The sequence below is a fragment of the Peromyscus maniculatus genome, chromosome 8, assembly GCF_049852395.1.
Source record: "Peromyscus maniculatus bairdii isolate BWxNUB_F1_BW_parent chromosome 8, HU_Pman_BW_mat_3.1, whole genome shotgun sequence".
Classification (NCBI taxonomy): Eukaryota; Metazoa; Chordata; class Mammalia; order Rodentia; family Cricetidae; genus Peromyscus; species Peromyscus maniculatus.
In genome coordinates this window covers 57,060,276-57,072,392 of record NC_134859.1, presented here as the reverse complement: position 1 = coordinate 57,072,392, position 12,117 = coordinate 57,060,276, and the positions used below count along the sequence as shown (strand labels likewise).

The window sequence follows — 12,117 nt, the reverse complement described above, 5'->3', positions numbered from 1 at the left end:
CCAGAACCAGCACAACAAGGGCATCTGTAGCTGAGATTTGTGGAAAATCAACGCAACACAGAAAAACCTGAGCTAATATCAAAAACAGTGCAGTTTAGAATACTACTGTACCTAAGAAGATCTCTGTCTGTGAGACAAAAGTTGCAGAGATGCTTGTTTGAACTAAAATTGTTAACTGTAAAAAGTTTTGGTTGTAAAATGTCTCTTCATATTTTGAAGTGAAAGCCTGATACCAGAATTTATTCCTTGTTTGAACTTTTTGAACTTAAAATGAGATAAAACTACAAATAGATTTTGGTTATGGATTTCTTCATATTTGGAAGGCTAGCACCAGATTTTATCGTTTGAATTTTGGGGCTTAAGAAATGAAATGAACAATAGAGATTTCATTGCAAAGGGACAATTTTGAGTTTACTTATAGTAATGACCTAGGAACTGTTTTCTGGAATTGGGTTAAAAATGGAACTGTTTAAATGAAGACATTTATTGTTTCTACCTGCACTAAAGATGCAATATTGTGTATGTATGTATGCTTTATGAACTGGTGATTCATGAATTGTTTTATGGAACTGTTTATGTAAAAATGGAATTACTTATGGAACTGGTTTTGTGTTACAAATCATACTGTTTAAATGGAAAAGTTTGTGTTTTCTAACTAGGCTTGAGACTTTGCTTAAAAAATTATAAAGAAAAGGGAGAGTTAATATTCCTTAGTCGATTTAGTTTAAAAACTATTTTCTTGTTGTTTGAGTGGATTAATGTCATATTTTGTTAGTAAGAAATGCAAATGGGGTATACCAAAAGACTACTTTTAAAGTGTAAAGAGTTTTATTAAGAAACTGCTTTTGGATGTTTTGCTAAGTTTTCAAAGTGTTAATGGTTAGATTGAGAATACTGCATTTCAATATAGACTTATAGGAATTGTGTAAGTTTGGGTTCCTCTAAATAGGTTTGAGATTGTTTTAAAAAATTATAAAGAAAAGGAGGAGTTATGAGTGAATTAAGGTTGAATGTATGTTTGCAGAAATTATGTTTAACCTATTTATATTAATGCATCCTGGTTTTGTGGAGTTAAGGAAATATTTAAGTTTGATGTGAATACATCAAAAATTTCCCTATGTTGTTAGCAAGAAAATTCAAATGATTCTACCAAAGTTAAAGTTGTAAGACTGAGAAAATTGTTAACTCCCTATATGCTAATTCAAATGGTTCTGTAAAGAGTTTGCTTTGAATTGTAAGATTGGGAGAATTGTGACTATGTATAGCAGTATTTATGTTAACTTGTTAAGGATAATGATGAAGCTAAGGGATTAAGTTTGTAATTGCATTAAGTTTTTGGTTTAGAAAGGGTTTGATGAAGCTAAAGACTGCTGTAGTCACCTTGGACCTAATTCAAAAACGAAATGCCATCTATGTCATCCTCTACTCCCATACTGGCATACTGGGAGGTGAAACAGCGATGGAGATTAATAAATATATTAAGAAGGGGGGACCTGTGGGAACCTGTTTTCAGGTTCTTCATGGCTTTACCCAGCAGGTCCTCATAGAGAGGATGATTAGGTCCATGGGCTTGAGTGCAGGTGTCTGCACTTGGCTGTGTTGGGGGAGGAGGGGCTTTTGCTCCACCCCTTGGCATCTCTATAAAAACCCTGAGGCAGAGACAGTCAGGGCCCATGAATAGGTTCCAGGCCCTCTCGAGGCTATCCTTTATTTCCTATCTGTTTATCTCCGCAATATTCTCTGTAATATAAATCCTTCTAATATTTCCTGCTGCTCACACTCAAGAAAACTCTGGGGAGCTGTGGGGTTGGTGGGTAAATGCCCCACACCTCTGGAAGAGGGGAAAGAAATCAGAAATTATACTATGAGAGTACAAGGTTTTCCTATTTGTACTACAAATATAACTTTGAAAGTGTGGTAATCTACAGTTAATACTAACCAGGATTTTCATAAATTTTATAAGCTTCATGCATCTGGTTTTAGAGGACAGGAGATTAATGATACTAGTTCCATAAATCTACCATTTTTTAAAATGTGGGTTACCATCAAGCAATGTGATTGGGTATACTGGCAACAACATAAAAGCGAGAAATCTCCAGTGCTTATCAATATCTCCCATGGAGAAGACATTGATTGGAGCCCTTATAGGTTCCCTCAAGGAAAATATTCTCATTCAGAATTGAGATGGCAATGGTATAATTCAAATGGAACTATGGAAATTAGTTCTACTGTTAATGAACCTATTTGATGGTATGGAGTTGAAATCCAAGTCAGGTCTTCTCTTGTAATTTGGCAATTCAGTTAAGATTAACTTGTGGAAACTAGCAAGGGCCTTCAGCCTTCTAAAGCATGGGAAGGAGAGTTAAACATTAAGGATGGTAAGTATACTTTGTCTTTTAGATTAAATCAGAGTCACCCCTTTGTAGCATGCACACCATTACGTTATTTGTTACTGAAAAGATCTGTACAATGGCACCCTAATAACTCTGGTATCACTTGTGAACACTGTGCTCTTCATACCTGTGTTAATTCTAGTATATCTTTAAATGTCACCTCTGAAAGTTTATATATTAGAGCAAGGCCAGCAGTCTGGATACTGGTGAAGCTGTTGAAGCCATGGCAAGACTCATCTGTGATGATTCTAGTACAGAAGCTCACTGAAAGAATATTAAGAAGAATTAGTCAGATGTTTGGACTGATTTTTGCTGTGGTTATGGGAATTGTTACATTAACTACTGTAGCTTCTACAATTGAACTGGTGCTTCATAAAGAAATTGAAACCACTGGGTTTGTTAGAGCCTGCCATAACCATTCTACAGAACTTTGGACTCAACAGAATCTAATACATAGTGAGATAGTTAATGAAATAGCTGATTTGAGGCAAGCTGCAATACTAATATGAGATCAGTTAGAAATATTGAGTGAACAGATAAAAATTAAAATGTGATGGGAAGGTTACATCTCATTGTATTACACCTTTAAAGTTCAGTAATAGTAAGTATGACCAGGAAAAGGTTAAGATGCATTTGATAGGTTATCCTAACTCTTCTCAAATGATTTATGATTTACAGCAAGAAATTAAGGGAACCTTTCCAAAAAGGTTACCTGATGTGACAGGAATGGATGTTATGGAAAGCCTTGAAGACACCATAACCTCTTTTAATCCTGCACATCATCTTAATAAATTTCTTGTTCTAGTGATTGTTATTCCTGTTGCAGTGATAATAACTTTATTGGCTTTCAAGTGTATTTTGTCTCATTTGCATAAGATTGTAAAACAACACAACGGAGAAAAGGCTGTAAGGTTACATAATCTTCAACATAATCCATTAGAGCTTAAAAAAGCGGGGAGGGCAGGTAGCAAAAAATTCCACAGAGCCATTGTATATGGCTTTGATTCCAGAGTGCTAGCACCTAGGCTTTGAACTACCTTTTGTATATGTTGGAGATTGTTACTTTTTGTCTACGTCAGGGATTGGTACCTGTGCTGCTCTTTTTAAGGAATTACAGAGCCTTTGCATATCTTAGTCTTGGAGTACCTGGCAAGTCAGGAGGTCAAATGGCTGAGATTTCTTAGACAAATGGTTTCTTCAAACAATTCCAGAAAAGAGATTTTGGTATGCAGAAATTGGCTTGCTGGAGGTGTGATTTATATAGCAATAAAGAAGGTTTTTGCAAAGTCAGGAGGGGTCAGTCCCTGAAGACTGACTTTCCCAGTTGCTTTTGCTAAGCCTGAGTTACATTTTGAAGTGACCCCTTTTCTTCAACTGTCCCACTCAAAACAGAATGCTGACAGAGTTAACTGGGAATAATGTGAGCTTTAAAACCTCACAGCCCACCCTCTTGACACACCTCCTCCTCCAACAAGGCCTCCTAATCTGTCCCATATAGTTCTACCAAACTGGAACCAAGCATTCGAATATCTGAGCTAATGGAGGCCATTCTCAGTCAAACCACCACAGCGTCTCACAGGAAAAAAAAAAAAAAAAAAAAAAAAAAAGAAGAAAAGAAAAGAAAAAAAAACCAAGGATAAGAAAGAACAAAACAAATCTCTTGGGGCTCCAGCAAAATGGCTCAGCAGGTGAAGGCAGTGGTCTACAACAATTTTGTCTGAACTGAAATCTCCATCTTGAAGGGAAACTTGTTAAGACACAAAATATGTAGTTGTTGGGTTTCTATTTCCACGATAAACACCATAACTGACCACAGCAGCTTGGGTAGAAGGGTTGATTTCACTCTACAGTGAAGGCCTACTGTCTTTGCTGAGGAGACAGGGCGGGAACCAAGAGCCAGAACACTGCAGCAGAGGCAACAGAGGAGTTCTATTTACTGGCTTGCTCTCTAGGGCTTGCTGGGCCTGCTTTCCTACCTGGTCAGGACCACCTGTCCTGGAGTGGCACCAACCATAATGGGCATGGCCCTTCTACATCAATCATGTTTTCCCAGGAAGAGATTCGAACAGCTGTTGAATGGACACTAACCCACACGAGCACATGGCTCTGACAGGCCTTGCCCTTCTCCCCAATTACCTATGTCTTGATAAAAACACTGCAGTTCCCAAGGTCCACTCCCGTATTTGGCCAATCCCTCCTCTTGAGGTTGACTACCAATGTCCAGCTAGCAAAGTATTGAAGTCCAGCTATCAAAAGCACCCTTTGGTTCACCTAATTAACATGCTCAATTAAAATTAAACATGTCATCCATCATCCTAACCCAGGGTTTCCTCTTGTACCTTTATAAACTGTCATTTTCCTCAGGGCCACATCTGTCTTCTCTATCCAGACAGTCCTTTGTCCTGTGGGACAAATACCCCTGTGCCCTCTCTCTTGTTCCCTTTCCCTTCTCCCTCTTCCTCTATCTCCTGTCTTTGTCCCTTGTCCTTGCCCTTTGTCTCTCTGGGACAAACAATTCCTTTGTGCTGAGAACTTGGTCCTTGGGGTCCTGATCCAATACTTTCCCTTACCACAGGCATCTGCCACCAAGCCCAATGTCCTGAGTTTGAGTGCAGGCTTGCACATGGTAGAAACAGAGAACTTAATCCTAAATGTTGTCCTGTGACTTACACACATACTCCATGGCATGTGCACACATAACACACACACACACACACACACACACACACACACACACACACACACACCAAACATATATAAACACACACATACCACAAGAACACACTACACACATACCACACTCACAAAACACACACACACTACACACACACATCCCACATATATACACACACATACGCCATAAGCACACACATACACATGCACACACACACACACACACACACACACACACACACACACACACCACATATATGCAAACACCACACACGAACACAGATAAATAAATGTTAAAATTTAAAAATAATTACCTCTCAGAGACTGTGAAAACCTCTGTGCTGATATTCTGGGTCAGGCACTAACTTGGACCCAGGAAAATAACAATCAACAAACAAGCTAGGTCCTGTATTCCAGAGTTTCCATGCTCTTTGTAGGTAGAAGTGACAGAAAGAAAGCAAGTCTGTGCTGTTGGGTGGCGACAAGTGGTGACAGAAGAATGAAGGAGGGTAATTCTGGAAGGGCAGCGCTGCTTCACAAAGTGGGGAGCAAATCTGACTATTGGGAAGTCATTCCAAAAGAATGGAGAAACCAGTGCAAAGGTCCTGAGGTGAGCAAGTTGCTGGTGTGTTCAAGGAATAGAAAGGCAGAGCAGATAACCCGCAGCAGAGTGCGTGAGGAGCATGAAGTGGGATCTAATGTCAGAAAAGGGCAGGGTGGGATGGAGTGGATCATGTAGAGCTCGGGACCACTGAAAGGAACCAGTATTTCCCTCACAGTGAGATGAAAAGGATAGGAAGGTTTGACTAAGAGGTGACTTAAACTAATATAAATATTAGATTGTGACTCTGGCTCTAAGACTGAGTTACAAGAAGACCCTGAAGCATCAGCAGGAGAGTTAGGAAGCTGGAGCACAGACCCAGGATGCTGGCTGGACCAGCGGTCTCCTTGGGCACAGTGAGAAGAGTCAGATTACAGATCTGTTCAAAAGCCAGGGTCAGGGCTGGGGAGACGGCTCAGTGGATAAAGCACCTGCTATGCAAGCATAAGGACATTTGTCTGATCACAGCATCCTCACAAATGCATGCTGGGATGGCTACAGGCTTGTCATCCCAGAGCTCAGGAGGAGGAAACAGGGAGTATTCCCAGCTGGATGGCTACTTAGACTAGCCAAATCCATAAGCTCTCAGGTCACACACATGCACATACATGTGAGTCCACATGCACATGAACATGCACACACCACACACCTACAGAAAAAAACATATTATAAAACATTATCAAAACATATTTGATATTTAGGAGAGTCCAGGAGTGAGAAAAGACTCTGGGTTTGGGGCCCTGAAGTCACTTCCTAAAATGAAGAGCCTGTGGGCTGGGCAGGCTACAGGGAGGAGAGGGAGTGCAGAGATCCTGAGCACAAACCTGGGGAGATCCAGGAGCTTTTGCTGAACTGGGACCTGTTGGCAAACCTGGGAGGCCCACATTAGTAGATGAGTGAAGTGAGGCTCAGACATGAGTCCTGCACTCAGGAGGCAGGGCCTCTGCAGGCCTGGATGAAGCTCTCAAGCCTGACTCCTCCAGCCCAGGCATCTGCAGAGATTTCACAACAGGAAATGAGCTGAACAATATTCAACCTTTACTCCCAGGATTCAGAGGAATACCATCTGCACAGACTCTGGTGTTTGGCTTCCTGGAGGAGCCAGAGTCTCTTTCACTTTCAAAGAACACGTTTACTACCTGAGGGGCCTTGGCCTGGGACACATCAGTGAGCCCCATAGAAGAGCAGGGTGAGTAGTGGGATCAATGGAGTCCATCAAACCATTTGAGTTGTGGGAAGGAAGTCCTGGCCTGACTGCACTAAGGCGTACTGTGGCAGACATGGGTGACCCGTCCTGAGAGCTTGGAGAGAGTCTGCTGGCCAGCTCTGGTGGGAGGGAGGTGGCTGAGATCCCCTGTGTGCTTCATGTGCCTGTTCCTGTCATAGTCTGTCCTGCACCCTCCTCTCTCCTGTCTGACCTGAAGCTGCAGGAACAAGGGTCGTTAAAAGTGGGGTATTTAGAGGGAGGACAGGGAGGAGAAACAAAGAAGACAAAAGCAGCAGCTGGGACCAGCAGGTCTTGCATGAGCAGATTAATTAATCCAAGCAAGCTTTTTAAGAAATCTAGCATCCCATGTACTATTTGAGGTGTGGTGTGGACAGCCAAGCTCAGTAGAGAGCTAAGAACACAGGATCCTTCAGACCCAGTTGCCTTAGGACTGATAACCACAGCCCCAGGGGGAGGAGTCAGGGCTCCAGAAGCTACAACTTCTGTTCCTCAGAGGCACTGACTCCAATGTCAGAGTGACTTTGCCAAGTCCACTCCTGGACATGTCACAGAACTAGTGTTCCCTTTGTCCTTTCACTAGGGCCTATGGGAAAGTTTTGGGTCACTCTTACCCTCCACACTTACCCATGTGTCTCTATGGTTTTCTCTGGGTAATTTGTTCTTCCAGATAGTTGGTTTTGAGTTGTTTCCCCCATGTGGTGCTCAGGAACAGGAGACTTCTAAAGATTCCTTCACAGAGCCTAGCTTGAACTCAAACTGGACTCTTGAGTCTCCCTCTGTGATGCCTCTCCCCACCCTACACTCTGTCACAGTAATGGCTAAAGGATTTGTCTCCTAGAGTGGGACATTAGAAATAGAAGAAGCCAAGGAACAGAGAATAGCGAGTGTCCTACACATTCCATCCCTGCATCCTCCACCCCTGTCTTCCTATCCTCTCATGCTCCTGTCCCTGGAATCCCAGCACCCCTTTCCTGCATCCCCCAACCCTTCTCCCATGATTCACATCCTCTAATCCTCCCAGCTGTCCTGCTCCATGTCCTGCATCCTTCCATCTTCTTGCTTTCCCATCCCTACATTTCCCACCCTCCATTCTCCAGATGCCCACCTTCCCACTCCTCCCTCTCCATCACTTTCCAAGGCTAGGCCTGAGCCAAGTCTTTGCTCCTGTGGTTCTCCAAAGTTAGAGACTTAGATTTCCTAGTGGTGGGAAATGTGCCCTCCTCCAGGAACAGCACTGCTTTTGCATCAACAAATCCAAGCTGGTAGAGAAGCCAAAGACTTAATTAAGGACCAGACAAAGATTCAGTGACAGTCATCTTCCTAAGGACAGGCTTTTTTTCCCTCCCACTCTGACTCCTCCCCTTGGTCTCTTTATTCCTCCTTATCCTCACACTTCCATTTTCCCTGTCCTTTAAAAGATTTACACAAGTTCCTCCTGGATCAAATCACTGCCATCTCGAGATCCACACTAGGACAATGGCTACCCTGGCTAGGAGCTTACTGGGTCCCCTGTCTCCAATCTCATCTTATTCACTATAGCCCTCCTCTCTAATTACTTTTTCAAAGTTTTCTTCAGGAGAATATGGAAGAAATCATATGATCTACCACAGCAGATCTAGTTAAAACTCCTTTCCTACTACATGAATTCACCCACAACCTATTTTCCCTTAAACCCTAGGCACAGAGCCTAGCCCCACCTCCATCATCTCCCTCCCACAGGAAACAGTCAGTGAGAGAATATGACCCCTTTTCTTTTTATCTGTCCTCAGGGTCAGATAAACCACCTTAATGGCCTAAGAGAAGAAACCTTAGACAAGCTGAGAGCCCCCGACTCAGCATAACAGCACACCTGCCTGTCATGAAAGCCAGTGCAGTGAGAACATTGCTCGCATCATTCATGAAACTATAGAGAAGACATCACTTATAAACTCCCTCCCAGAGTTCCCTCTTCTGCCCTATAAAGCACAAACTCCTGCACCCGGACACACAGTCTCCATCCCCAGGAGAGCCTGGAGTCCTTCAGTTGTTCTGATCAGAGGACAATCTGTCCCTATAGAGGCTACTATATTTTTTTTCTTTTATTTCCAGCTCTCCTCCATCGATTCTGATCAAATATCCTTTCCCAGTGCAGAAATGTCTGACAGAGACAAGGAGCCACTGACTTCCTGCTTGGAGCAGCAACAAAAGGGAGACGTGAATCTCTATGGACAAGAGGTGCATAGCCAGGCTTTATCTGAGGGCCCTATCAAAAAAAGAGCAGCTCAGCCCCAGAAGGAGAGTGACACAGAAAAGGCTCAGCATAAGGGTCAACAGGTCTTGGACCCTTCCCACTACACAGGGAAAAAGATGGACCTGGAGCTGCAGCGTATGGAAGCCCAGGAAGAGAGGGACATCCAACACGTGATGAAACTGATGGACCTGGAGCTGCAGTATATGGAAGCCCAGGAAGAAAAGGACTTGATGCTAAGTAAGTACAACAAAGACCCCAACCCACTACTACTGTTACCCCTTCATCACCACTGATCCCTCCTGACAGAGTTTCCATCTGCAGGCTAACCTGTCAAAAGAGTTCACAGGCTCCAGGAGAGCCTGGAAGGGGAAGGCTTGCAGAAGACAATACCAGAATGCTAAGCCACACATAATTTTCTACACTGGTGCCTTCTCAGGCCCCGTGTGGTCCTCACAGTCCCCAGGAAGAAGCGCTCAGAAGCTGTAGGGAGAGAGGCAGGCATTCAGAAAGGGCTCTTAGAAGGTTGACACAGGGTTCAAGCCAGCTCCCAAGAGAAGCACTTAGTGACACAGAAGTTACAAGCCCAGACTTTGAAGCTGAGCAGAAGAAGACTACAGCCCTCCTCAATGTCTCCATCTGGGAAATGGGAAGGTAAACAGCTGTCTCCTTGAGCTGTGGGAGTAAAGTGATAATCAATATTGAATATTAAATAATCTACTATCTAATAAATGTTCAGTGATTATAAAAACAAGCCCAGTGATTGCTGATGCTATTATATTTGCAACCCGGTAGGACAGAAGCTCAGAGCCCCACATGAAGGAGCTGGGGCTCAGAGAGGAATAGAGACTCAAACAGAGGACTAGTGTAGAACCAGGACAGGTGTGTGAACTTCATGGTCCCAGAGCAGGACCACTTCCCAGCAGCACTAGTGACAGTGTCTTTCTCCCACTGAGACTATAGAGAGGGGTATGAGGGTGAGCAGGAAGGACCCCAGCCTTGCTTGTTTGGCTTCTACGACTGCTTCTCTGACAAACGCAACCACTGTATCCTTCCCATAGCACATTCTTCCTCGACACACAAGCACACCCAAAATGCAGTTCCCTAGCTAAACAAAAACAGGCAACTATTGAGCTCAGTCCACAAGGCTTGGAGACACTTTGAGATCTTAAAGGAAAAACGATTTAAATTGGAACCTGAGGAATCTGGATTCAGAAGCAGAGGTAAGCTGAACTTAGGGTTGGGATGGGACTTCAGAACCACATAGATGGTATTTCTTCAAAGGTGAGCCTCCGCTTATATGGGAACCTGGGATGGGAAATTTAAATGGAAGGGAAGAAAAGCAATGGTGGAATGTGATGAATCACAGGCTAGAAATGATCCTTTTGGGCTCTGCAGTGCTGAAATTGCATCTGACACAATAGGAAATTGGAACCCATGGGGGTCAGCAGCGAGCCTAGTGTAAATGGCATCCAGAATGCAGCTCAAAATATGAGTGGGAACTGAGGAACCTAGGGGGCATGTAGGTCCTGAAGCTCTGAGGTCTATTCTCTTGAGCTGGACCCCAAGAAGAGGGTAGGCTCTTGCGTCAGCTTGAGCAAGTTTCTTCTACGGACTCTTATATTTCATTCTCAGTTACTGAGGCCACTTCTCCTTCTCAAGCATCAAAATAGCCACTTCTCTCCAGTGCACAAGGTCTAGAGAGAGAGGTTAACTTGTCCTAGCTCATATAGCACATAGAGACAAACACAGGGCTGGAATCTACAACAATGGAGCCTGAGAAATGACTTCCTCCTCCTTCATCCTGCTGCTACGCTATAAAAATCCTGGATACACATAACCCCTGTCCCTCTCTTCACAGTCCATTCTTCCCACCAAACATTAAGCTGGAGTAGCCTGAGTTCCATAGTAAAATCCTATTAAAATTTACTAACTCCGGGAATTAGTTACTTGTCATTTTTTACTGTTATTATGACAAAAGCAATTTAAAACTAAATGGTTTATTTGGCTCACAGATCAAGAATATAGACCATCAGGGCAGAAAAGCCATAGCTGCAAGACATTGAAAGAGCTACTCATGTTTTGTTTACTTGGGAAAAAGAAAGATGAATGCTGGTACTCTGGTCACTTTTCCTTTCTATTCAGTCCAGGACTCCAGCCCCTAGGATGGTGACATCTGCAATTAAGATGGGCCTTCCTACCTCAGTTTACCTAACCTATCTCTCCCACAAATCTCCCCAGGGACATTTCTACTAGGTACTTCTAGATCATGTGACATTGACAATACTAGCCATCACACCATCACATCATCTCACAGGATCATAGTAAGAGTTCAAAATGTTAGTGTCTAAAGCACAGCGGGTGTTGAGCTAGCTGTTTCTTCCCTGTCCTTTCTCACTGGGAGAGTCCTATTCACACCTTCACTAAGCTTGTCCAGCCACACCTCCAGACCACGAGTTTCCAGGCCAAGGGTCACCCAATCTTTCAATATCCGAAGGGGTTGTCTGGGGCCGGGGAACCTCCTTTCAACCCATAGCACAGCAATCTGGAAGCTCCTGACATAAGGTGGCCTCCAGCTGAAAGTCTAAATTCACTGCTCAGGTGACATGAGCTTCTTAATGTAAAGGGGCAAAGTGTCAGCATAACACCCTGGACCTGGAGAGCCCTAGAGAGCAGCCTAGAGATTCTGCCCCTGGAGCCTCAGTGTTGAGCTCAGGACTGCTCCCATGAGGCCCTTGGAATTAAGGGCAGTGGCTTCTCCAGCACAAGAAACAGCTGGATTTCCAGGCAGGGAACTGGCAGACAGGAGAATCCATTACCACAGGATCCCTCATCACTCACCTTCCCAGGTGGCCAAGGGGTCATCATGGGTTTGCTGACACCCACTCATGTCAGGACCTATGCCCAGGGCTTCCCTTGAATCTCACTCACACATAAATTTCACAGTCACTCTTGAGAGAGAGACTGCTTGTTGTCCCACCTTGGGGACAAGAAG

General features: G+C 43.7%; 2 protein-coding genes across 3 annotated transcripts in view; both read left to right on the top strand.

Annotated features, from left to right (window-relative positions):
• LOC121826470 (NACHT, LRR and PYD domains-containing protein 1a-like) overlaps positions 1–12,117 on the top strand; it is a 265,206-nt gene that overhangs the window by 67,108 nt on the left and 185,981 nt on the right. The gene's annotated exons all lie outside the window — the stretch shown is intronic.
• LOC102914520 (NACHT, LRR and PYD domains-containing protein 1a-like) overlaps positions 6,698–12,117 on the top strand; it is a 57,231-nt gene continuing 51,811 nt past the window's right edge. The window contains exons 1-2 of one of the 2 annotated variants that reach the window (XM_076542814.1): positions 6,698–6,856; positions 8,984–9,362. In XM_076542814.1, the coding sequence (XP_076398929.1) occupies positions 9,029–9,362 (334 nt within the window). In that variant the 5' untranslated portion in view covers positions 6,698–6,856; positions 8,984–9,028. The remainder of the gene's footprint in view (positions 6,857–8,983; positions 9,363–12,117) is intronic. The other variant, XM_076542815.1, reaches the window with a different exon arrangement.